The sequence below is a fragment of the Panthera onca genome, chromosome E2, assembly GCF_046562875.1.
Source record: "Panthera onca isolate mPanOnc1 chromosome E2, mPanOnc1 haplotype 2, whole genome shotgun sequence".
In the NCBI taxonomy this organism is placed as follows: Eukaryota; Metazoa; Chordata; class Mammalia; order Carnivora; family Felidae; genus Panthera; species Panthera onca.
Window position 1 is genome coordinate 54,292,594 of NC_138353.1, and position 26,996 is coordinate 54,319,589.

General features: G+C 43.2%; 2 protein-coding genes and 1 long non-coding RNA gene across 5 annotated transcripts in view; 1 reads left to right on the forward strand and 2 right to left on the reverse strand.

Annotated features, from left to right (window-relative positions):
• The window catches only part of LOC132690102 (uncharacterized), an 80,127-nt gene that overhangs the window by 4,826 nt on the left and 48,305 nt on the right, over window positions 1–26,996 (forward strand). For all 3 annotated transcript variants that reach the window (XR_009615243.3, XR_009615245.3, XR_013552549.1), the window contains exon 2: window positions 12,714–12,975. This is a non-coding gene — a long non-coding RNA (uncharacterized LOC132690102). The remainder of the gene's footprint in view (window positions 1–12,713; window positions 12,976–26,996) is intronic.
• GCSH (glycine cleavage system protein H) lies at window positions 866–13,342 on the reverse strand. Its single transcript, XM_060650070.2, has 5 exons — window positions 13,059–13,342; window positions 9,631–9,710; window positions 8,367–8,430; window positions 2,642–2,773; window positions 866–1,002 (listed from the first exon to the last, which is right to left on the reverse strand). Exons 1-5 carry the CDS (start codon window positions 13,204–13,206, stop codon window positions 905–907), a joined length of 522 nt encoding a protein of 173 aa, XP_060506053.1. The 5' UTR covers window positions 13,207–13,342; the 3' UTR covers window positions 866–904.
• LOC144614669 (polycystin-1-like protein 2) lies at window positions 13,478–21,189 on the reverse strand. The gene is made up of 5 exons (XM_078439224.1): window positions 20,958–21,189; window positions 20,688–20,789; window positions 19,779–19,910; window positions 18,500–18,619; window positions 13,478–13,624 (listed from the first exon to the last, which is right to left on the reverse strand). The coding sequence occupies exons 2-5, from the start codon at window positions 20,724–20,726 to the stop codon at window positions 13,478–13,480; spliced, it is 438 nt and encodes a 145-aa protein (XP_078295350.1). The 5' UTR covers window positions 20,727–20,789; window positions 20,958–21,189.

Sequence of the window (26,996 nt, forward strand, 5' to 3'; positions counted from 1 at the left end):
AACAGAATGAGCCACCCAGGTGCCCCTATATTTCCTTTACAAGGGGCACCTGGGTAGCTCAGTTAAGCATCTTGATCTCTCAGTTTGTGGGTTCCAGCCCCATGTTGGGCTCTGTGCTGACAGGACAGAGCCTGCCAGCATTCTCTGTCCTCCTCTCTCTGACCCTCCCCTGCTTACATGCACACTCACACACTCTCTCAAAATACATGAATAAGCTTAAAAAAAAAAAAAGATACATATAAAAAATAAATAATAAATTCCTTAAATAAATTTCCATAAGTTAAAATTAGCATTTTCACAAATATTAGCAGAGTCAGTAAATGAAATAGTAACAACAAAACAAAATACATGATTAATGAAGTTGAATGTTTTATTAAACTATCTTCCTTCAAGGCTGTTGCTTCACCATATAAAAATAGCACCAGCAAGCACAGTATATTACAAAATTAAGATAATATTGTTCTTTATCTGACACTATACAACTAACAGACCTTTCTCCACTGCCATTTATTTCCAATGGACAGATCATTTAAGTATTTTGACCCCAATCCAGGTATAGATGTAAGCAAGTGAAAATTCCCAAAGGTTTAAGATGACATTGTTATCCTGGAATTACATAGTTTTTATAACTAATTTCTAACCACAGCTAATTTCAGGATTCTGAATAGTATAACTGGAGCCTAGCCTAAAAATCATAGGGTGTTGCAAAAAATATACATATTGTGTTTATAGGCAATCGTTAGAAAGTTAAGGGGTGTTTTCTTTCATTAACATTGTTGCAAGTAGTTTCTTTTTGCACTGGTATTGCTAAGAGTTGCCATTTTAAATCCTCTGTGCACCATTAATTTAAGACAACTATGCTAGATTAAGTTGTTTCATACTAGTTTATTTAGGGGTTCCATTTTTACTCCTCAATAGATTTTATGTATTTCTCATATGCTTCTTCACTCATCAATTCATCCAGTTCTGAAGGATTACTGAGTGTTATCTTGATCAGCCAACCTGCAACCAAAAAACAGTTATCATATTCCAAACTATCTTTTTAAAGTGTCAAAGTCAAATGTGTTCAAAATGTAAAAATTTCTGAGTGCCTCAAAATTTAGTATTCTTGACATAAATCACTCATTATTTGTTCAAGGAGAGTTATATTTTAGCCTTAACAATTCAGTTAATATCTTTGCATATCACAACTGAAAAGAATTAAAGCTGGAATAGTTTCCACCATAATGGATTAAGGACTCAACTTCACACCTGTCAGAACGGCTAAAATCAAAAACACAAAATCAAAAACACAAGGAACAGCAAGTGTTGGCAAGGATATGGAGAAAAAGAAACCCTCATGCACTGCTGGTGGGAATGCGAACTCATGCAGCCACTGTGGAATACACTATGGAGGTTCCTCAAAAAATTAAAAACAGAACCACCCTATGATTCAGTAATCACACTACTGGGTATTTATCCAAATACGAAAACACGAATTTGAAAGCATACACGCACTCCCCTAGGTTTCCTGCGGCATTATTTACAATAGCCAATTATGGAGGCAGCCCAAGTGTCCACTGATAGATGAACAGACAAACTTGTGGTATATATACAATGGATTATTACTCAGCTGTAAAAAAAAAAAAAAAAAAATATTGCCATTTGCAACAACATGGATGGAGATAGAGAGTATAATGCTAACTGAAATAAGTCAGAGAAAGACAAATACCGTATGACTTCATTAGCATGGAATTTAAGAAAAAAACCAACCAAACAAAGGAAAAACACAGAGGCAAACCAAGAAACAGCCTCTTAACTATAGAGAACTGATGGTTAGCAGAGGGGAGGTAGGTGGGGGAATGGGTGAACTAGGAGCCGGGCATTAAGGAGTACATTTATCATGATGAGCACTGAGTAATGTATAGAATTGCTGAATCGCTATATTGTACACATGAAAGTAATATATAACACGATATATTAACAGTACCGGAATTAACATTTTTTAAATGAAAAGCGAAAAACAAAAACTTTAAGTTGTCATAACCATCAACAACTAACATTGAAGGATCCAGATACGCAGACCAGGGACAGCTTTCTCTCACAGAAGAAACACTGTAACTGCTGAGGTGAATGGCATCAGAAAGCAGTAGCTGAGTTGGAGGGGCAGGTGACAGGCAACAGAGAACTGCAAGCTAATCCTGGTTTTGCCATTTATTAGCTGTGCGACCTTAATAGATAAAACCTTTGGAGCCTCAATTCAGGTACAAAATGGAGAAAATTGCTGCCCCCCATACTTCCCCAGGTTATTGGGAAGATGAGCGTATGAGAAAACTGGCACCTGGCACAGTGGGTGTTCCTCTGCCGCCACCCACACCACACAGGGTGACTGGGTACTTCGTGTCTGAAGAGGAAAATAAAGAGTCCCAACGGTGACACCAAGAACTCCAAAATAAGGCAGTGTTTTCAATGACAGAGATCTTAAACATAAGCTTCAATACTGAGCTAATCTGTCTTTCCCTTTTTTAAAGCAAAACATCCCTATTTACTATCCAAAAGTGCAAAAAGATGAAGTTAAAATCAGCTGAAGCTTGCTTTATAAATCTAGGTTAAATGTTAACTGTAGCAATAATCCTTTGAAAAAGTTCTAGCAACAACTTACCATCTTCATAACAAGATTTGTTGACAAGTCCTGGATTTTCTGCAAGAGCTTCATTAATTTCAGTTACTTCTCCTGATAGAGGAGAATAGAGTTCACTAGCAGCTTTCACACTTTCCAAAGCACCAAACTCCTCTAAATTGAGAAAATTAAAGAAAATATCAAATATCACAAGTCAGTAACCTGAACATATAAAATATGGAGTAGTCACCTTTAATACAGGCATGATAAAACATTCTAAATATCTTTAATTAAAAATAAAACCATAGGGGTGCCTAGGCGGCTCAGCTGGTTGAGGGTCTATTGATTCTGGCCCAAGTCATGATCCCAGGGTAGCATTGAGCCCCGCATTGGGCTCCACGCTGAGTGTGGAGCCTGCTTAAGATTCTCTCTCTCCCTCTACCCCTCTCCCCAGCTCTCTCTCTAGAACAAAATAAAACCACAGATTTTTGTCATAGTCCTGTCACCTGTGAGAAGGGTATAAATATCCTCAGTAAAGTGGATCTATCTGTTTTAGAGTGACAACAAATGGTGATGTATCTGAATACCAATGTATTTAATAACTTCAGTAAAAATTTTCTTTCAATTTACTGTAGCTCTGAAAATGAAAATTTTAGGAGATTCCAATAATGGTGAAGTATCTTATCAGACCAGCCTTCCTGCACATAACAATTATAAACTCTGGACAAAACATAAAAAAACAATGATATGAAGGCTCTGTAGAGCGACTAAAAGAGAAGTCAGTCCTTAAAGGGGGCCCAAACTGGGTGTGATCTTGATTTGCATAATTTGTGCCGACAGCGTTGCCTCAAAGTGCACAGTGTAACTAGAACACAAACAGAAAACCAGTCTTAATTGCTTGAGGGATCAGAGGACAGAATGTGGGCCTGCCAAGGTGGCTGGAAATTGAGGGTTGAGATCCTTAAAAGAAGAGAGCCATGATGAAGAGAAAATGTCAACAGATCCCAAAATGACCCATAGACCCACACACTGGAATAAGCAGAGAGCCTAAAAGTAGCTATTATAAATATGTTATGTTATAAACATGTTCAGATCTTTTAAAAGTTCATCTTATGTTCATCATGAGGGAATACCTATAAAGAAATGGAATTTAAATGAACATTCTAGAACTGGAAAGTATAATATCTAAAATAAAATTCACTGGATGGCAATAACAGAAGGGTCAGGGAATGTGAAGAAAGAGCATCTGAAATTAACCAATTAGATTGGTTATTTCAGTCTTTTGATAAATTTTTAAAGCACTGAAAAAACAGCCTCAGTCGTGTGGGACAACATCAAGTGATCTAAAGTGAATGATAAGGATACAACATGCCCATATTTGTGGGTTATAGCTAAAATAGCGCTGGAAATTAATTAATATCTTTGGGTTTCATTTACAAAGAACATCTTAAAACAAATGACCTGGGTTCTAAAGATACTAGAAAAACACGAACAAAAGCAGTTAATTTATGGAAAGTAGACAACACTTGAAAGAAGGAATAGTGATTTTTTTCCAATGGCTTTTAGCCTGAAGAGAGGCACCAATCTGTGCTATGTGGGGCAGCCAAAATTCTGAAAGAAAATCTCAGTCTTAATTGGCGTTAAGGAACCAGAAGACAAGTGTTTGAGGCCACCACAGCTACTGGAAAGCGAGGTGGGAAATCCAAAAGAGAGAAACTAAAAGGGAGCACCAAAAATCCTGTGTATAAACTCTGCCCAGGTCTATGAACTATCCCTCAGCCATGCATGCACCAGGCAGACTCCCAAGTGTCCCAGCTGAGGCCAGAAGAATTAAACTTCTATTTTAGCTGCTATCCACCACAAGGGAGACAGCATTTTACCATATGGGTAGAAAATACTTAGTAAGAAGTCAGAAAAATTAGAGCAAATTAAATCTAAGTTGAAGGAAGAAAACAAAGACAGGAGCATGAAACGGACTGTAGAGAAAATTAACCATGAAAATTTGCTTCTTTCAAGATTAATACAGTTGATAAATAGCTACCAAGAATGATCAAGGGAAAAAAAACAACACAAATCACTACAAATATGAAGGAACAAAACAGGGGTTCTTAACTGTAGATCCTGCAGAAATAAAAGGATAACAAATGAAAAATGAGCATTTTTACACTGAATTTCACAACAAGAAATGGAAAAACTCCCCCCAAAACATAATAAAACCAAAGTAAGACGATGTAGAAAATATGAATAGCCTTATATCTATTTTTTTTTAATGTTTATTGTTTTGAGAGAGAGAGACAGAGGACACAAGTGGGGGAGGGACAGAGAGAGAGGGAGTCACAGAATCTGAAGCAGGCTTCATCCAGGCTCTGAGCTGTCAGCACAGAGCCCGATGTGGGGCTCGAACCACTAGCCACCCACTCACACCATGAGATGATGACCTGAGCTGAAGTGGAAGCTTAACTGACTGAGCTACTCAGACGCCCCTGAACAGCTTTATACCTGTTAAAGAAATTACATTACATGTCAAAAACCTTCCAACAATGAAATCATCTGACTCACAGTTCACTGGTTAATTCTATCATTTAAAGAATAATACCAATCTTGCAAATTCTTTCAGAAAAAGATAGGTGGTGAGAACATTTCCAAACTTAGTCCAAACAATATAACTAATTCCAAAATTTGACAAAGCCATTATAAAAGACCAGTATCTCTCATGAATATTAATATGAAAATTATTAATTAGCAAATCAAATCCAGTAGTGTATTTTTAAAAGACAATTTTTGCATCATGTCTACCAGGAATGCAAGGCTAATTAAACACTTAAAAATAAATCAATCTTGGGGTGCCAAAGTGGCTTAGTCAGTTGAACATCTGATTCTGACTCAGGGTCTTGAGATCAAGCCCTGCATCTGGGTCCAGGTTGAACATGGAGCCCACTTAAGATTCTCTCTCCCTCCCTCTGACCCTCTCCCCTGCTTTCGTGCTCCCTCTTTCTAAAATAACAAATCTTATTAATCACATTAACAGAATAAAGGAGAAACCCCTATGATCACGTGAATAGATGGATAAAACAAATTTGACAAAATTCAACATCCATAAATGATAAAAACTCTCAGCAAACTAGATAGAAAGGAACCTCCTCATCTAATAATGGGCATCCATCAGAAACCCCACAGCAAACTATCATGCCTAATGATGCAGTCTTCAATGCATTCTCCCAAGATTAGGAACAAGGCCAAGGCAATGATGTCTACCTTACCACTTCTATTCAACATTACACTGAGGGCTTGGTCTAGTGCAATAAGGCAAGGGAAAGAAATAAAACGCATGAAGATTGAAAATAAGAAATAAAGCTATTTACAGATTACATTGTTTACATAGAAGATCCAAAGGAATCTACAAAACTATAAGAACAGTGAATTTAATAAGGCCTGAAAATGAAAGCAAAAACTATTGTGAAGTTTCAAGAAAAAAAACACACGGAGAGTACCTTTGCAAACTTGATACATGCCAGAGTTGCTCAAACTTTCTTGGTTCCCAGTGCCCTAAGTATCTGAGTAACTTACTTTTCATTTTTAACTACAACTATTTAGTGATATGTGGCTGCTGCATGCTATACAAGTTCGCCACCACAGAATCAGCCTGAACACAACCACTGCCTTATTTGATGATCCTTGCTTATTTTCATGCAGTATTTGCTTCAAAGACACATTACCCAAGGTAACACAGTGAGATCTAATATTGGAACTGTTAATTCCATTGAGCTATCAGTTGTGTGGTGTCCAAGAGAGGTCAAAAATTTTAAATGTCCCACAGCACCCCCATGGCACTAGGGTGTATAAGATGGGAACTATGGAAACAGACAAAGATTTCTTAGAGAAGATACAATGTTCTATATATAAATATTATAACTTGCACTTGTTAAAAATTAAAAGCTTTTAAAAAAAAAACACAAGAAAATTAAAAGGCAAAATCACAAAATATGACAAAATACTCACAAAAAATAGCCCCGAAAAAGGATTTGAATCTAGAATATATAGAACCCAAATAAATTTGATAAAGGCTTGACTAGAGACTAAACAACAACAACAAAAAAACGTGAGTGGCAAAAAGCATGTGGAAGGGTGTTCAACAGTAATTTGTCATTAGGGAAAGATAAGTTAAAACCACAGTGAGATGTGCAGTGCCTACAAACTCTCATACTGCTAGTGAGAATGTCAAATGGTACAACCACTTTATAAGAAACTGCCAGTTTCCCAAAGTTAAACATATACTTACTACGTGTAAGCCAGAAATTCCACTTCTACATATACTTACCCAAGAGAAATGAAGACATCTACAAAAAAGACTTATACAAAAAGTTTATAGTAGCTTTATTTCTAACAGCCAAAAACTGGAAATAATACAAACATCCATCAACAAGGGAAAGATTAAAGTGTTACACAATGGTACACTATTCAACAAAATATGAACAGTAGGTCACAATATAAATAAATCTCAAAATCATGATCCTGGACAAAAGAAGCCAGACATAAACTGTGGTTCCTTTTGAATGAAGTTAAATAGACAACACTAATCTATGGTGATAAATCAGAGAAGAGGTTGTCTTGAGAAGGGGTTTAATGGGCAAGGTTTATAAAGTGTTTGTCAAAACTCATGGAATTGTACATACATCGTGCGTTTTCACTGTATGTAAATTGTGCATTAATTTTATAAGGACCTTTAGCAGAAAGTTTAAAGAGAGCATTCATTAGTTTAGGGATACTTATGTTAATTGAAGTTTTTTCAGCACAGAAAGCAAGGTCATGCTGCTCACTTGCTGGGAAGAGATATTTGGAAACAGGATCTCCTGCTTGAGAGCAGCAGAGTGGATCACAGTAAATAAAACACCATAAAAGAAAATAACAACTGCTGTCTGTATAGAATGAAGAAAAATGGACAAAGATTATCAATCACAAGGGTCTTATTATGATATCGGAAAAGGTTCCTACGAAGACCTTCAAAAAGAGGGATAGGACTACTGAGAGCCAGGAAGCAGAAAAAGTTCAAGCAAGATAAATAATGGGGAAAGTTTCAGCAGAAAAACTTATGGCCAATACTGTCAAAGATATTTAGAAAAACAGATACTTAAATTCTGTAGGGCTGTCTTCTGTATGTCACAGAGCCCATGAATAATATACCTGGTTCTACTAACATTATCAAGCACTCATCTTATGTTAAACATTATGCTTAATTTCACCTTAATCTTTAAACAACTGTGAGGTAGCTATTATTATTATTATCATCCCAACTTAAAGATGAGACTCAAATTAATTTCACCAAAATTACACAGCTGATACATTGTGGGGTCAGGATTTAGAATGAGGTTCTGACTCCTGAGCCCACTCTTTCCTGATATTCTTTACTGCCTCTAAAGAAAAACAGATTTTATCTTCTCATCCTACTTTTGGATCTGGCCATTTGAGAGAGTGATACTTGAAGATTTTGCTGCCATTTTGTGACCTCTGACACAAAGAGGCAGAAACAGTAGGAAAAGAAGTCATGTCCTTGATGAACCTTCACTGTGCCGATAAGCCAATCCTGTATCCACCTATCTCCAGACCTCTTGAAGGAGATATAATAAACCTCAACTGTTAAATCTACTTTTAGATGAGTTTTCTGTTACTTGAGTAAAAAGCACTCTAACTGACCCTAGGCGCAAACAAGTTACTATTCAAGGTAAAGAAAACTTAAGGCATGAATCATATACCAAGATGAGAAAAATACCTTGCTTGTTCAATTTTGTCCCAACTTCAGGCAGACTACAGTAAACAACATCTCCCAAAGCTTCCTAAAACAAACAAAACAATAACCTTTAAGAAATCAAATTAAACCTCCTAGTGAATAGAAACAAGCCAAACACCAATACTCTATCATTCAGATAGGGCATATTTTACACTTGAGGGGCTGCATTCTTTGGTTTTTCTCACAACTTTAAAAATGCAGAACTGTTTTTAGCTCAGGACCTGCAAAAAAACAGGCCACCAGTTAGACTGGCCCACAGGCAGCAGTGACTCCGGTCACAACCTCCACCCCCCCCCCCCCCCCCCCCCCCCATATACTAGAGCTCCTCCGAGAAGAAACACACCTTGTGCTGCTTTTTCACCTTTGCAGTTTTGCTTAGGCCATCTCCCCTCCTGTATTTGCTGAAATCCTACCTACTGATCTGCAAATCATAGTCCTCAAGCCTTGTACTCCATGAAGACCTTGACTCTGTTTGTTAAGAAGTGAGCTCCCCATCAGGTCAGTGAGTTACAACCGTGCACTATTCATGCCATCCATCTTGCGATGCTTTGTACGTTGTCTTCCATGTAGGAGATTCCCCTCATAAACTCCAGGAGGGGAAGACGACACTTGTACAGTATTGTACACAGCACGCTGCTGTACCGGGCCTCAGTAGGTACACAGAAATGCCAGTGAAGATACAGCTGCCATTGATTCTCAGTGCCCCCTTTCCCCTTTCAGCCCCACCCTACACACAGACCCAGTGGAAAAATCATGGACTCATACTGTTATTTGCCTTCTCATTTTCTTCTGCATAATTTCTCAACAAGGGATCAGTGGGAGATTAAGAGAAAAAGATTGGCTAAATAAAGGGTTCCGCCTTGGTCCAATCTGTGCCAATTTAGGTTTTCCTTCTGGAGCGTGTATTCACATGGATCATGGATCGTGGGTGCTCCACAGGATCTACAAAACACTGTCAACACTCTAGCCTTTTACTTGCTCTTACTCTCTCCTTAACGACCCCAAATGGAACAAACATCTCTTTCCTGAATAAGGTGTGTTTACTTTTAAGTGTTAACCTTTCAATAATCTCTTAAAACACTATATACTGCCCTAACTAAATTACATTTTTACTTGCTTCACCTATGATTGATGCTCTTGAAAGAACTCAAAATACTAAGGGGCAGAATAAACAATTTTTAAAGGTAGAGACAATCCAAATTAGGCAAGCGCAGACTGTTTTCAATATTTCAAGACAATCCAGTACCTGTGCAAAATTGCTGATTCCCACTGTTCCAATACCATTTTCTGTTGTTATCCATTCATGTTTGTCTGTGAATTTACGCACTAAAACAGAAGACCAGTATTTCAGAAAAGCAGTGGCACCACTTGTTAAAAAGCACTTTTCATATCAATGCTGTCTAAAGGCAAGACTTTCCCAGTATTTGTGTTTGACTTACTGACCCTGCCTTTCAGTACACTGCCCAGGAAAAACCAGATCTTGTGAAGACAGAACATCTTCTCAACAATAGGATCATTTAGACGACGGTGGCTCGATGTGAACACCTGGTGCATCTTTTGGAGATTTGATTATTCCAACATTAGTCTAAATCACACATATAAACTATTTTGGGGCACATTTCAAAGTATACTTATCTATTAGTGATCTGTGTTACAGAATGTAGTCTGTTCCTCTATAGACGGATGTGGGTGAGGGAACATAAATGCTTATAATACTTATAAATGCTCATAAATGACTTAACCTAAAAAAAAAAAAAAAATGCCTCTTTGGGTAGAGTTGACCTAAGAGGACTTCACTGCAACTTGGTTATAAAGGGGAATCTTACAGGAATGAAAACGACTTGGATCAAATTATATAACTTGACTAAGTTCTTAAGATTTCATTTTAATTGAAATAACCTTGTCCTTGAAGAAAGTGGCTACTGTCATTTAAAGAAACAAAAATTTTTTAAAGCATATGCTATCTTCTTAAATATATATATCATATTCTGAGGCCAAGCATTTTTCCAAAAATAATGCATCAGAAGCTAATGGGAAAATGGTTCACTACCTCAAATACTGTTCTAGAGTAAGCCTTGCTGGTTCACTCTTCCCCCTTACCCAAAAGATAGTTGTGCTTAAATTGCTTTAATGTCACAGCTCTGAAATGCAGCAGAATGTAACTACTACTTTCTTTTTCCCCTAATCATGAAAAAACTTCAATTTCATATTCTTCACTGGAAGAAGTCGGAATCTGTCACAAAGGAACTTGCTTTGCTTCATTCCACTTCAAGTAGTTAACTGCTTCAGGTCAATCTGATCTCTCCATGTAAAGTTCATACTTGGTGCTCTGCCTGCCACTCTCTCCCGGCACTGCTTTTTCCGGACTACTTCAAGTTTAGAACCTCCTTCCTGCCAGGAGCCTTTCTAGCCCTCCAAGCTTGGATTCGGGGGCCATCCAACTTACTCCCACAACGCTGCACCAGTCTCCCTGAGTCCTGACCATACAAGCACAGAGCACCTGAGGAGCTACGCATCCAGCCCCTTTGTCAGTTCTCCCCAGGAAGGAGACTAAGTACAAAGCAAGCAAAAGCATGGTGTATCCCACTTTCACTTGTATTCCCAGTTCTAAACACCGTGCTTGGCAAACAGCACTCAGAACTTGAGGGAGTAAAATAACTTTTTAGTTTAGTTTATTAAGTAAAGGAGATTTTGAACAAAATATCTACGTAGGTGTTTGGCTACAACACTCACTTCTCCCGGTTACAGCTGTAGAACTGGCTGATTACAATACCAATTATGAGCAGTTCAAATCCAAATACACCTTTTTAAAGTAAGGGCTGGACAACAAATGTGACTTCTCTGAGACAACTGTCTTGATTTGGGCCTTGCCATCTTGCCTAATTGTAAAGATAATCTTAGGAGTAAGGCTGCCCTCACTCAGTTTAGCAATTGAGCGACCCCAGGTTTAGAGGAGAGGCAGCATTAGTAAGGTAAATGCATGAACGTCCACTTAACTTAAAAGTCCCTAAGACATTTTAGTAGACCAAGCTGTTGAGGCTAAAGACCAGAGTTAGTTTAATTCTCCTTTAACCCTTGGCCCAAAAGGGAAAAAGTGGACAAATTAGGTAATTACTTTCTTACTGAGCATTTAAAAACATCGTTTTGGGCCTCAAAATGACGTGTTTTCAGTAATTTATGTGTTTGCATGTTCTTCCTTTCAAAGTCACTATGTGGGGTGCCTTGCTGACTCAGTCAGTAGAGCATGACTCTTGATCTCAGGGTCACGAGTTCAAGCCACACATTGAGCATGGAGACTCCCCCCCCCTCCCCAAAAAAAAAGTCCCTTCTAATTCCCTAGCCAGATAACCTATATTAATATTGGCCAATTATTTTTTATTATTTGATCCTATAATATTTCATAACAAGTAACATTTACCAAGGACTTACTATTTGTCAGGCTACTTGTACAGAGAGGTTACATTTCATTTCATTTCAGCCTCCCAACAACTTTGTGTGGTAGGCATTATCATTTCCACTTTTCTAATAAGAGACTCAGAAGTTAAGTGACTGCCCCAGATCACATAGCTAATAAGAGGTAGAATCAAAATTGGAACTTGGGTATCGGTTTTAAAAACCTTGGTGTTCAACCAGATCATGGGTGTTGATATTCTGGACAATATTTAACTAGATGTAACAGTGAATAACCAAAAAAACAGACTTTAAATTCAATTCTTATCTGAGATATGCTTTCCTCTTGTATGCAAATCGGTAATTATTGATATGTGTCACAAACAGAACTAAAGGAATATATTAGCAACGAGAGAGTAGCAGCTTTATGTTTCAGAGTGGAATAAATAAATGTTATCAATTCTTCCAGTTCCAAACAGGTTTCTGAAACAGTCAATGAGACAAGAGCCATCACAGACCTATTCACCCTAAAGTAAGAAGCCTCAGTTCTTGGAGGTGCAGTTAGTGTCTCAAGCATTTGCGCAGGCAGTAAGAAAACGTTTTCTGCAGCGATAATTGCGCTAAAATATAAAGTATCAGAGATGACCAAGATATTTGTGGGCAGGGCTCCTGGTTATTTCAGTTTCAAGTCCGTGTGAGGCCTCATTTCTGTCCCAACACATCCACGATTCAATAGACTTGAGCAGAATGTATGAGTCCAAAAGACTATCTCACTGTTTTTGGGAAATGGCCAAATCTTCAAAGATATGCTCGCTTTTGCTGGTAAAAATCTAGCTCCCGTGCTTTAATTTCACTAAGTGCTCTTGCTTTAATTTGACTTCAGAGTTCTCAGTGATAGCCCACATAGCAAACTAAAGCCCACTATGTCTCCACTTTTAGGGCCCACGATACACACATATGCAAGATAACCTAAGATCGCGAAGGAGCCAAGCGACGCTTGCCCGGTTCTCCAGCAGCGAGCGGTCGCGCGTGTGTGCCAGGCTTCCTCCTCCTGGCTCCCCAGCCCGCAGGACAAAGGCTGCGGTGTCGGCCACGCCACTTAGGGAGGCAGCAGTGGCCACGCAACCGGAGATCCCAGCAGTAGAAAGCGTGGGCAGTGGTCACCTCGCTAGACCCGGGTGGTCAGCACAGGAAAGTCGAGGTAAGCATTGACGTGGGGACGGAGACGCCCAGCCCATTCCCCCGAAGCGTCCGGGCTCACCCCACGTGCCCGCCCGCGCTTACCAGACAGCAGAGCGGAGCCCGTGCGCAACGTCCGGACGGCGCCCGCCCTCAGCCCCCAGGGCCGCGGCAGGCAGGGCGCGGCGGGCGCGGAGGCGGCGCGCAGGCTGCAGGCCGCAGACCGCATGCTCCGCACCGCTCGTAGCGCCATGTTCGCAAAGGTGCGGGGTCGCGGTGCAACGTCTCGGGAACCCCGGCCGAAGGGGGCGGGGCGGGGCGGGGGGCGCCCCGGACTGGAGCGAGCCGGAGCGAGCCGGCTGGTCTGAGGGGCGGGGGCGGGGGCGGGGCCCGGGTGTGGAGGGGCGGGGCCTGGTAGGGCAGCGCGCGGGGGCGGGGACTCCAGGCGGGGAGCGACCTCGGATAGGGCGACGCTAGAGACGGGCGGAGGGCCTGCGGGAGGGGCTGAGGGTCAGGGGCGGGGCCTACTGCAGCAGGCCGAGCCCTACCGGGCGGCGCCGCGGGTCGCTGGCGGGGTTGGGGGGGGGGGGGGGGGAATGGGCGGGGCCTAGTTCCCCGGAGTCAATTTCCCGCAGTGAAAGTGCAAGGTCAGCAGCTCCAGCTTTGCTAACCTGGGGGACCCGCCCAGGCAGTGAGAAGGGTTCCGGCAGAGGTGGCTTCGCAGGGCGGGCATTCTCGTGCCATTGGGTCTCTGAGGTCCTGGGAAAGATAGAGTGTCCCCATTCCCGTTAAGTATGCTCCCGTGCTTCTACAGAGGATCAAGGTCACCCAGATCGGGACTCATAGCCAGGTCTAAACAGAATCATTCTCAAAGGAGACTGTCGTTGGGTATTGGCCCAGGTAGCTCTGACACATAGTTTCTGTTTGACTTTGAGAAATACTGGAAACAATCCAGGAGCCCACTTTATTACTTTACCGATCCCAAGAGGCCTGGGTACCCCCATGCAAGGGACAGACAGAAGCTCCTAGAGAAGCAAAGACTTGTCCAAGGGTCGGGAGTGTCTCCTTGGTGGAGACTGGATGGGAGCCAGTTAGCTAATGGAGGAGCAATCAAAGGGCAAAGTGGAAACCCAGCATGGTCAGTTCCTTGCTTAAGTAGCCAGCCCTGGGACCAAAGCCTTTCCAGAAAAACAGAAGTCCTGTCCCCATCCAAGGAGACAGAAAATAATTAAGTTCTGGGAAAGACTTCACCGTCAACACAAATTTTATGGCGTGGGCAGGAATCAGTGAAGAAACAGTGGAGTGAAAAACACCTCAAGCTCCACATCATTATTACAGATTGTCATCATCACATATTCCTTATTATACACACCTTAAAGCGTGTGTGTATGTGAGTGCGTGAAGGGATGTTTGGGAGACTTCCATGTTGTTGCACTGAGCTTCCACCCCACTTACAAAATGGGCATTGTTAGCACATCTGTGCAGTGCTTGCAAGGGCTGTCATGCTCCAGTTTCCTTTTCCTTGCCATATGCCTGGGACTGTGCAAACATTACCTTTTTAATCCTCTCCAAACCCCTTTCTGATACGTATTACTTTCGTTGCATAGATGAGGAACGGGAGGCTCGGAAAAGTTAATTGACTTGCCTGGGAGTGGAATGGGGAAGGCATGTCTAGCTTTAGCAGCTGCTAGGTGGCAGTAGCAGGACTTGACCTCTAGTTGGGCTCACGGTCAACTGCTTGTAAGGTCTGCCACTTGCCTCCCTTTGGGATGCTGACTGGCTCACAGTGGTCTACTCCAGACTGCAGATCTTGGCTAGCTTCTCATATCAATACTCTGTTTTTATTGTTGTTTTGTTATAAGCCAATATAGCACAATGCAAACCATGCCCTAAAATATTTATTCCCAGCTCTACTGATGTATTTGGTGCGAAGAACAAGGTCACATGTCAGTCTGTGACCTGTATCACATGCCCTTCCACCAAAACAATAGGCAGTGTGTCATTTTTTAAAATCTAATAAGTATTGAGGCTAATCACAAATTATTTTTTTTCCTAATTGATAATCATTGTAACATCCATGGCTTGAGATTTAAAACGTCATCCCACTGCACGTTTGGTACAACCACCTGAGAATTGCCTGTGATCTTTTCTCTCAAGTGTGTCAGAAGGGGTCCACTCATCTCTTTAAGCATTTTTTCCTCTCATAGCAATACAGTTGAAGGAGTTGCCAGTTTGATATTTACAGTCAGAAAAGGAGTGGAGACTAGATGAATAACTTACAACTTCTCCAGATCTTAGAGCTTTTCATATTTAAAACAAATAGACTGGAGTGCCTGGATGGCTAAGTCGGTTAAGCATCTGACTCTTCATTTTAGCTCAGGTTATGGTCTCCCATTTCAGGAAATTGAGCCCCATGTCGAGCTCTGTGCTGACAAAAGCCTGTTTGGGATTCTCTCTCCCTCTCTCTCTCTCTCTAAAAAAATAAACATTTTAAAAATAGATAGATAGATAAGTAAATAAATAAATAAAACAGACTGTGTATCTGGGTAGGTTTCTGTACCAGTGTATTGGGGACTGTGTGTATACCGTGCTATGGGTTGTCTGATGAGCATCCCTGCACATTTAGCTCACGTTCATGCGTGACACAATAAACAATGGATGATGGGCTTTCGGTTGGATAGAAGATGATGAAATCCCCAAGGTTTTGTGTATGTTGCATGTTATGTGGCTCCTTGTGAACGATCCTTTTTTTATATTCAGGGTAAGATCCTGATTCAACTGTCCTAAAAAGACATTTAAGCTCTCATCCAGATACACTTGATCTTAGCCAAAAGGCGGAGAAGCGATAAGCTCTCATCCAGATAGAAGCCAGTAGTTCAGCTCCAGGGTTGATGAAGTCAGTCATCAAGCACTCATGTTCCTCTCATCTTTCTGCTCTGCTGTCTTTGGATTGTTCCCCATGGTGTCAGAGTAGCTGCACAAGTTCCTGGAGTGTTGCTCAGGCCAGACCATGTCTAGCAGCATAAGATGCCATCTCTTTGTGTCTTTTTATTGGCAAGTAGGCCTTTCCTGGAAGTGTCCTAGAGACTTCAGTTTTCATTGGCTGGAACTGGGTCGTGTGACTACCCCAAATCCCTCATTGTCAAGGGAAATGGATTAGTATCCAAATCAGGATTTACATTGATGTGGCTACAGGGGCACTTTCCCATGAGTCTCCTGGGAAAGGAGTATATGGCTACTTGATCAAAGTTGGGTTCTGATAGCAAAGAGGAAAGCATGGAATGGATTTGGGGCAGGCAACCTAGAGGAGGTATGTGTGTGTGTGTGTTGGGGGCAGGAGATGAGTGAGCTAGAGAGGATATGTGAGGTGCACTCCCCTGCACGGGGGAGGGGAAACGTGCCCTTATCCACACAGACACCTAAACACCTTTTATTGTCTAGATCTGTGGTTCTCAGAATTTAGGGCATGGTTAGCAAGTCTGACTGCACATTGGAATCACCTGGAGAGGCTTTAAAATTATTGATGCCTGGGGGCACCTGCGTGGCTCAGTCAGTTAAGCATCTCTTTTTTTTTTAATGTTTATTTATTTACTTATTTTATTTTTTTAACGTTTATTTATTTTTGAGACAGAGAGAGACAGAGCATGAACGGGGGAGGGGCAGAGAGAGGGAGACACAGAATCTGAAACAGGCTCCAGGCTCCGAGCCATCAGCCCAGAGCCCGACGCGGGGCTCGAGCTCATGGACCGCGAGATCGTGACCTGAGCTGAAGTCGGACGCTTAACTGACTGAGCCACCCAGGCGCCCCAATGTTTATTTATTTTTGAGAGAGAGAGAGAGAGAGAGAGAGAGAGACAGAGTGAGAGTATAGGGGAAAGGAAGAGAGAGAGGGAGACCCAGAATCTGAAGCAGGCTCCTAGCTGTCAGCACAGAGCCCAACGCGGGGCTTGAACTCAGAAACTAAGAGACTAGCCAACTGAGCCACCCAGGTTCCCCAAACATCTGACTCTTAATCTCAACTCAGATCTTAATCTTGGGGTCTTGAGTTAAAGCCCTGTGTTGGACTCCACACTAGGCATGGAGCCTACTTTAAAAACAAAACACAACAACAACAACAACTTTGATGCCTAGGTCCTAGGTCAAAGATTCTGAGATTCTGATGTTTGGGATGAAGTCTGGGGCATGCAGCCAGGCTTGAGAACTACTGATGTAGATTACCAGTTCCCAAAGTATCACCTAAGGAACACTAGCCCTGACTGGGGTGCTTCAAAACTGGATGCCTTGGTCAAAAAGTTTTAGGAATCATTGCACACTTGAGCTTGCGTGCTCGCCTCATTCCATGAGACTCACAATGCATATTTAGCATGTTAAAAACTCTCACAGTTCCCATGCTAAAGAACTTGTGTAACATTTATAATCTAGTGTTTGTCATATTTATTTGATTCAGAAACATTTCTGGGGGAATGACACCTATTATGTTGAATTTTGTCCCCTAAAGAAATAATGTTGAAGGCCTAACCCCTACTAATCAAAATGTGATCAAATTTGGAAATAGGGGTGTTGCAGATGTGATTAGTTAAGATGGGGTAATAATGGATTAGGATGGGCCCTTAATTCATTAGGACCAGAGGGGTGCTTGAGTGGCTCAGCAGGTTAAGTGTCTGACTTTGGCTCGGGTCATGATTTCTCCGTACAAGAGTTCGAGCCCTGCATCGGGCTCTGTGCTGATAGCTAGGAGCCTGGAGCCTGCTTCAGATTCTGTGTCTCCTTCTCTCTCTGTCCCTCCTCCACTCACACTCTCTTTCTCTCTCAAAAATAAATGAACATTAACAAAAACTAAGTAGGACTAGAGATCTTATAAGAAGAAGAAAAGAAACACAGGGACAGACACACAGGGAGAAGGCCATGTGATAACATAGGCAGAAATTAAAATGATCCATCTACAAGCCAAGGAATACCAAAGGACACTAGAAGTTAGAAGAAAAGACTGTTCTCCAGAGTCTTTAGAGGGAGCCTGGCCCCATTGACACTTTGATTTGGGGCTTCTATCCTCTGGGATGGAGACCATAAATTTCAATTGGTTTAAGCTACCCAGTTTATGCTACTGTGTTCCTCTTGAGAGGAAGAGAGAGAGAGAGGGAGAGCGATGGCCATTAACACCTCTTGGACACAATTTGAGAAACCCTGAAATAGAATCATTCAGAAGCAATCCCCGACCAACCAAGAAGATGAAATAGTCCGTAGAGGTCATTTTTTTCCCCAAACTCCAGACAGTGTTTGTTTTATTTCTAGGAGGAAATACATTTGAACAGTCTATGACAATAGTGGCAATTGAATGTACTTAAGTGTATATTTTTCTTATTTTTTTTTACTTGCCAGGCTTGGTGACTTTTCTGTGGACACAGAAAAACATTGGCCTGGAGAGACTGTAGAATCACTGGGAAGCATAGGCCCAAGGCTCTGGCCTTCCCCCTCTATAGATGTTCGTGTGTGGATGAAGAGCTTAAAGCTTGGGTGCAGCTGACACAGGTACAGGGAGGCCGGACCTCTGACAGCAACTCGGGCTGTTCCCTGCCACTGCCAGGGTCCTCTCTTTTACATTTAATGCCCAGGAAACCGAGTATTTTCGCCAGCAACAAATCGGCAATCTCTCCTTCCTCCGACAGCTGTTGAGGGAAAAAGAACCATACGACATACATAGAACCATTCTCTTTGGGGGGTTTCTTCCTTCCTAAGGGGAAACCATGGTTTTATTGTTCAACTTGGTCTCTGCCAAAGTCACTGCACTGTGTAGAGTCAGTTTTCTGTTGGGATTCCCCTTCTTCTGGGAATCCCAGGGGTGTGTGCTCCCACCTTTACCCTGATGTTTCTTCTTCCCCTGTGATGAGAATGACAGTATTCCCTCTACCACCCCCAATAGGGGCTGTTAGGAATGTATGTACAAAGACCCTCATGCGTTGCTGCTGGGAACGTGAATTGGTGCATCTGCTTTGGGAAATAGCTTGCCGTCTTCTCAAAATTTAAACTTGTTACCATATGACTTGTTGAAACAAATGTCTGGGCCCAAGATGGAGCTGCTCCAGCCTGGGGTGCCATGTCAGCAGACTGAAGCTTAGAGAACTTTTGTGTCCCTGTAAATGCTTCCCTTTATCAGAATGCAGTATATCAGGTTAGCCAACCTCCAAACACCAAGCCACCTCTGAGCCCTATACTTCTTTTCTTTTCCATCTCGCCACAAACAAGATTGACTGTGTGGCCCCAGTCAGTCAGATATATTTTCATTTTTCTCTTCCTTGTTCTTTATTCTTTTATCCTATAAAAGCTTCCTGCCTTCCACCCCATTTGTACTTCTCTGAATAGAGACTGTCCACTTCATGGAGTGTTAAGGTTTGTATCACCTAACTTGTCTGCCTTAATAACTTTTTAAAAGGTTTCAGCCTTGGCTGTATACTAAAATCACCTGAGAAGATTTCAGAAATACACGTGCTTGGCTCATTCACCCAAGGATTCTGTGTGTATTGGTCTCAATGCAGCAGCAGGCATCCCAAAAGCCCCCACGTGATTCTAATGTACACTCAGGGCTCAGCATCACTGGGGTCATGAACCAAGTGCCACCTTGGGAATCAGGAGACCCGATTCTAGTCTGCCCTTCATTTGTTTGTATTCTTGAGGAAGGTATTTCCTCCTTCTGGACCTATTTCCCCTCCCATGAAATGAGGGCTTTGAGCTACAGAGGTCTCTCACGTCCTCCGCATGTCTAGTGCTGCTCAGTCACTTCCTAATTCAGGGTCAATGACTGTTGAAGAATAAGCCAAAGGGACTCACCTGATCATATTTTTGCTCCTCATTGAAGGCCACCAGGATGACAGAGATGAATAGATTCAGCACCACAAATGTCATGAAAATGATGCAGGACCCAATCAGGAAGGAGCCAAGCACTGGGCTGTAGTCCAGGACCTGTCAGGAAGAAAGCCAAGAGTCACCCCCAGAAGTCCTGTGTCCTAGTAGCCACTTCCCCATAGCCATCCTCAGAGGGAAAACTGGTTCTCAGACTAGGCAGAGCCTGGAACCAGGAAGGATCCCTTTTGTCTGGCAGCTGAGAGCACGGGCATTGCTCTCAAGAGCTGCCAAGAGACGAGGTGCCCGGATGGCTCAGTTGGTTAAGCAGCTGACTTTGGCTCATGATCATGATCTCACAGTTCGTGAGTTTGAGCCCTGAACCTGGCTCTGCACTGACAGTACAGATTCTCGATTCTCTCCCTCTCCCTCTCCCTTTCTCTGCCCCTCCCCTGCTCTCTCTCTTTCTCTCTCTCTCTGTCTCTCTCTGTCTCTAAGTAAACAGAACAAAACAAAACAAGCTGCCAGGAAAAGAAAAAGATAGCACCCCCTACTCCCTACTGCCGCCATTTCCAAATATAAGGCACCATTTCTGGCCAGGGCTGGGAGCATTCCCTTCTAGAGACCTCCCAGCCCAGTCCTCTCCTAAGTACTCAGTGCATGATGTTCTCCTGTAAGCAGGGGTTCCCAGGGCAAACTATGGGCCCTAGTATGGGGCTGTCTGCCTAGAGGAAGGGGACTGTTTATTTGTCCAAAGTTGCCTTGTGCTTGCCAGGCCATGGACCTAAGGGGTGCATCCATTCAGGGAGAGACATTTGAGGAGGGTGCTTTTTCTCATTTTCATAAAGGCTTGGTGTAGATGGCCGTGTCCATGTTCCCCCGACCCCACCCCATTACCTCTTCATAGTTAAAGATTCCTAGCTGAAGGCTGATCATTGTTTCTGCTGCATCAAAGAGGGTTTTGTAGGAACGGAGTTTCCAACCAAATATTAAGTTTGACTGTAATGGAAAGAGTCCTCATGAACAGGAAAAGAAACCAAGTGAACCTCCCCACCCCCCACCCCCAAAGCCTGTTGTTTGACAGAGTCTCTGTTCTGGGTCAGCCTTATCCTTGGCCCCGCAAAACCGTACCTATGGGGGCTTGCAAGTGAGTGTGTGTGTACCTACCCAGTTCTGTAAGGAATGCGTATCCCCTTCTGGGGCTCAGCACCACCCACTAGGCCCCTACTGTGTTCACTCAGATGGCTGCAGTTCACTCAGGTGACTCAGTGATGAAACTGGGCTCTCTGAGGCCCCAGCCTCTTTGCTTTGGGGGAGTTGGGTTGGATGACAAGAGGCTTCTGCCTGGGCAGGGCGTCCCCTATACTTCCTCCTCACCACAGCACGCTTCCCTCCAAAGATTGCCTCTTTTATGTCAGGGAGGCCCAGCACTCCCTTTGCTCTGAATTGGTGACTTCTCATCTCCGGACACGGCCAGTGTCCCTGTAGCTCCTATACTGCAGATGGAGGACTGAATAAATCCATGTGAATTAAGGGGTCCAGTGAAGTACTTGTGATAAAACCAAACTCCAGCTTTTTAGCATACACCCCCCATCACTCCATCAGTGCTCCTTACCCCATTTCTAAGGGTGGGAGAGGGAGAGGCAGTAGTTAGGTAGTGGGGAGTCAGGGTGGAGGTGATAGGGACAGGAAAAGGATGGCTAAGGAATGGGGAGAGGGCTAGAGAGAGAGTGGTAACTAGGATAAGAGAGACCACTGTGTGGTGTGCAGCTCAGGGATGGTGGAAGGTAAGACTGGATGGGGCCAAGGCAAGAACTGGGAGAGGGGCTGGGGTGGACAGTGGGTCAGGATTGGGTAAAGGGGCACGGAGGAGTGAGAGCTGTGGTATTATGGGGAACGTGGACTTGGAGGCGATGGGGGTTATATTTAGATGGAGAGCAAGATGTGGCAGAGGGTCTTTGTTTCCCACATAATTGGTAATAAAAGAGTTGGCAGTATTTTTTTTTTTCATTCGCAAAAGAGACATGACTGCCAAAATGCTCTCAGTGTCAAGGGGCTGAATGAAATGATTTTTGGCCCTGTTAAGTTCATGCCTCGTGTAGGGCACCAAGCAGTGACATAGCCTACCCATATGTAGGCTAATCTCTGCCCAATTCATCTTCAGCTCCCCCCTCCACCCCCGAGCACAGAGCGAATGCTCTAAGCGTGTCTGAGCATGTGGAGTGTCGGGAGAAGTGGCATTTCCAGGCAGGGTCCAGGTACAGAAAGGAATCCTTTATTGGAGGTAGTTGGCCCTCTTGGTCTTAGAGACTATACCTCCTTGCTCTTATCCAGCCGATGTCTCCACCCTTGCCATTTGGGGTGGCCAGTTTATGAGCCCCCAGCTGCAAAGCCCTGGACTCAGAATATCCACCGTCTCCCCCAGGTTCCAAAGTCTTAACGCTAACCCTCAGTGCATGTGCCCCTCCACCCCCCCTCCCCCCAACGACCACCACCACTGAGAAGCCTTTGCTTCCAAGGAGACCAGCCCCGAAGGTTTTACCAAAGGAACCACTCACTGCAATGGAGTAAGCCAGAAGCATGATAAGGATGACGATGATAAATCCTGAAATGTCCCCCCAAGCACGGCGCAGGGCAGATGTGATCATGTTCATTTTGGGGTTCAACCTGAGCAGATGCCAAAGCTTCACTGTGGACAGCAGTACCAGGAAGGCAATGATGTAGCCAAGGGCAGCATCGGCTGCTGCTGTCTCACTGAAACTGATCCCCCTGTAGGACCAAAAGGGAGGGTGAGTCTCAGAGACTGTGAGAAGCTCAGCCAGAGCTCATCTGGGCTGTCAGGATGCTGGATCCTCAGCCCAGGATGCAGGATTAGATTTGTCATGATCTCAGAGCCCATCACTTCCCACAACAGATCTGGGAGATATAAGGCTAGTCCAGTTCCCCAGCTATGTAATGATGAGGTGGGGATGACAATGATGGAGATGAGAGTAGAGATGGTGATGGTGGTGGGGATGATGGTTACGATAGGGATGACGACAATGATGGTGATGGAGGCGATGTGGTAGGGACGATGATGGTGGTGGCGAGGGTGATGGTGATGGTGGTGGGGATGATGGTTATGATAGGGATGACGACGACGATGACGATGGAGGTGATGTGGTAGCATGTTGGTGGTGGTGGTGAGGGTAATGGTGATGATGGTAGTGATGTGGTAGTGATGGGGGTCATGGGACCATTACCTACCAGTTTTGGTTAATGGCTGCAGAGCTATGGAAGAATGGCAAAGGAAGAATCCTCCCAGGGTCAAGAAGATGGAACTGAGGGAGTTCTGTGAGCCTCCCCTCCTGGTCTGGGGTTACTAGGTGCCACTTCCTCCCTCACATTTGTCTGAGTGTGTGTCCACATTACCCTTACATTTGAAGGAAGGATGAAGGATCATTCGGTTTTTGTGCTGAGGGCCTGATGAACCTCAGCTATGTTTGGCCTTCGAGACCACTGGCTGAGGCAAGTGTTTCTGTCTTTGTTTCATGGATGAGGACGAGGAAGAGTTGGCACCAGGTCACCCAGCTAGTGACATAGCGATACAACTCATGGTGGAAGAAAAAGAGTTGGATCCAGGCCTGACTCCAAAGCCTGGTTCTTCCCGCCATCCCACCCTGCCCTTAATTCCCCTCTGTGTCTTTGTGCTTTAAATTCAGTCTTAATATCGGTGTGTCGTTCAAATGGTGTAGACCGTTATCCAGTGACATGGATGGAGCACAGGTTAAAGAACAAAATTATATGATCTCAGGTTTTAAATGCATTTAATGTACATATATAACGCCTGAGTGAAAGCTGTCCTTTTCCCTAATCTCCTGCCCTCCAGAATCTTCCTTCCCTTTGAGCATATGGGGCTGCTGGTATGGATGGCAGCTTCCTCCTTTGGTTCCCGCAGCATCTTTTTCCTGTCTCTCTTAAAACACCTAACCCTCTCTTGCGCCATTTAATTGCTCATATGCGTGGAAAAGTAACTACGTAAGCCCTCTTTTGTGATGACGGCTCTAATGAAAGCATGGTTCTCAGCCTTGGCTGCAGGTTAGAATAACCAGGGAGACAATGAAAATACTAGAGCGGGCTTGTCCCCAGCACTGACCTAGTAGGTCTGGGATGTGGCCTGGGCATCAGGGTTTGATCATCTCCCTGGGCAATTCTGCTGAGGAGCCAGGCCTGGGAAGCACTGGGTTGAAAGGAGACTATGAAGCAAATCACTTGGTCTTAAAAAATACTTGGAAAATTCAGGATCTGGTTATAGAATGACTTATCTATTCCAACAAGCAAACGAAGTTTGCAAGTTTCTGAAATTAACACAACGCTTTGGTTAATTGATTAACCAAATGCAACTGAGGGTTTCATGTAATTCCACATTTTACTCTGGTTTCTGTCAAAAGTGGCAGATTTATGTTTTCTGACAGTGTGAAGAGAACTCTCTTACTATAAGATTGTTTTATAACCCATCTGAGTAAAAACCCTATCTATGTGGATATTGAGAACCAAATATGTTTTAGGTCACGGTGAGGAATTATAAAGCGTGGTTAATGTAGGGGGACAGTGATGATTTACAAATCACACTGGCTGTTAATGGTCTTAATCATGTATAACCTAAACTCACCACTGTTTCTTCCTAGAACTCAGGCTTTGTTCTCTAAGCAGGAGTTTTTCTGCAGAGGGTCAGATGGTATGTATTTGAGGCTCTGTGGGCCAGATAGTTTCTGTCCCAGTAACTCCGTTGACAGTTGTTATCAGGAAAGCAGCCGTGGACAGTATGTAAGGAACAGGTGATGATGCAGTGTTCCATTAAAACTTAATTTACAAAAACGGGTGGCGGGCTGGATTTGGACCCCAGGTCATCTTTTGCAGATCCCTTCAAGAGTTCAAACACCTTTAAGTTTTAGAAATGCTGTTCTGCATAAGATTTACAACCAGCTTGAGTAAAAAATAAAAGCACTTCTGATAATTTCTGAACTCAAAGAACTCAACTGATACGGAGACCTTTCTGTGGAAGGGTGCCTGGAGAGAGGGTGGAACTTTTGTCCTGACTTGGCTGGCGCCATGGGCGTGGTACAGAGAAGAGCTCAGTGAGGGTTTGGGAGTTGAATGAGACCATCTAGGGTGGAGGTTAGGAATGCAGAGTTCTTATAGGCCCTGCATTTCCGTTTGCAAATTCTGTGACCTTGCACAGACATCCTTTCTGAGCCTCAGTTTCCTTATCTGTAAAAAAGGGATGTTGATAGTATTATCTTTTAGAAGTTTTAGGAAGATTAAAGTAGATGAGATAATGCTTTTAAAGTGCTGCTTTTATAACAGTATATGGCATCCAACAATAAATAAATGTTAGCTATATCAATAAAATCACTGAGTCAAGAAATACAGTGGTTTGATGTAAGGATTGGGATCCTGGAGACTTACAAGCTAGGTTTCTTGTTGTTGTTGTTTCCTTTTTAATATATTTCCTTAAGACTTTACTTTTAAGTAATCTCTACATCCAACGTGTGGGGCTCAAACTCATGACCCTGAGATTAAGAGTTGCAAGCTCTACCAAATGAGCCAGCCAGGCATCCCTTCAAGATTTTAAAACAGTTATTTATTTAAAACTTTTTTAGAGAGAGCTAGCAGGGGAGGACCAGACAGAGAATCTTAAGCAGGCTCAGCACTGGGCATGCATGGAGCCCAAAGATTTTATTTTTATGTAATCTCTGTACCCAAAATGAAGCTTGAATTTACAACCCCAAAGTCAAGAGTTGCGTGCTCTAGTGACTGAACCTCTCACACAAGGTAGGTTTAAATTACTTCTCTGCCACCTTTAAATGTAGGGCTTGAACTCACGACCCTGACTGAGATCAAGACCTGAACTGAGATCAGAGTCAGATGCTTAACTGATTGAGCCACCCAGGTGGCCCGAGGCATAGCTTTCCTGACCTCAGAAGTCATTTCAGGCCCTCTGCCATCTTGTGAATGAATGTACGGACAAAACAGCCATTATCAGGCCAGGAGGTAATTTGATCCTATGAAGGACAATCAACAATGATAAAGTGAAGACTGACCTGGCGCACATTTCTTGAGTTATCTTTGCAGGATCTAAACCCCCTTGAGTACTCAGATACCAGACCAACTAAAGCCAGAGAATTGACAATGCTGACCTTTGCCAGTCCTAGTGACTTTGACTTGGACTCAGTTACACTAAGATGACTTCTGCCCCAATTCCACGCTGTATTCTCCATTGCGTAGCCCCTTCAAGAATATGTATTCACCCTTCCCTTAAAACTTCCCCATTTTTGTTATTTGGAGAGACCACTTTGGGAAAGATCCTTGATGTTCTCCTTTATTGCAAGTAAAATGCTTCCTTTTCCTATTCTTTGGTTTGGTCATGTCTTTTGGCTGGATGGTTCCCAAGAGGCGAACCTACTTTTGGGTAATAATAACATCTACCACCTTGGGTTCTTATGAGGATCTGGTGGGTTAGTACATCCTGCCTAACAGAGTGGACCCTTTGTAAATGATGTAGGTTGTAAATGATGTAAGACACTTTGTAGCAGATGTAGGTTGACTGGCGTTCTGCTACAGCTTTTGGGCAGGGACCTTACCATGGTGTCACAAGGTCTTTTGTTTTGGTAGGATTTGCAAAAGTAAGCTTTGTTCCATTTTGTCTTAAAAGAGCCCTCTCCAACTGTGTATGCTTCAGGCCCTAAACCTGAATTTAAGTGGTAGCTATAGTTACTTTTTAAAGAGTGACCCGTGATCCTCTGAGGATCAACAGGACTTCAAAAGCCTTCCTCTGGGGGCGCCTGGGTGGCTCAGTCTGTTGAGCATCCAACTTTGGCTCAGGTCAGTTCAACCCGTGTGGGGCTCTGTCCTGACCGCTGGGAGCCCGGAGCCCACTTTGGATTCTGTGTCTCCCTCTCTGCCCCTCCCCCACTCATGGTCTGTCTCTCTCTGTCTCTCAAAAATAAATAAATGTTAAAAAAAATTTTGTTCAAAAGCCTCCCTCTGACCCTGGGGCCACAGAGCTGGAGGAAGCAGATCTAGTGTGGGAGTTGGGAGCTGAGGCAGAGCCACTTACTCCTTCCCATGGTTCCGGTAGCGCTGGATGTCACGTTCTGCCAGGACAGCCCTCTTCACAAACATCGCCAGGGCGCTGCAGCTGGCCAGGATGATGGTCAGCTCCAG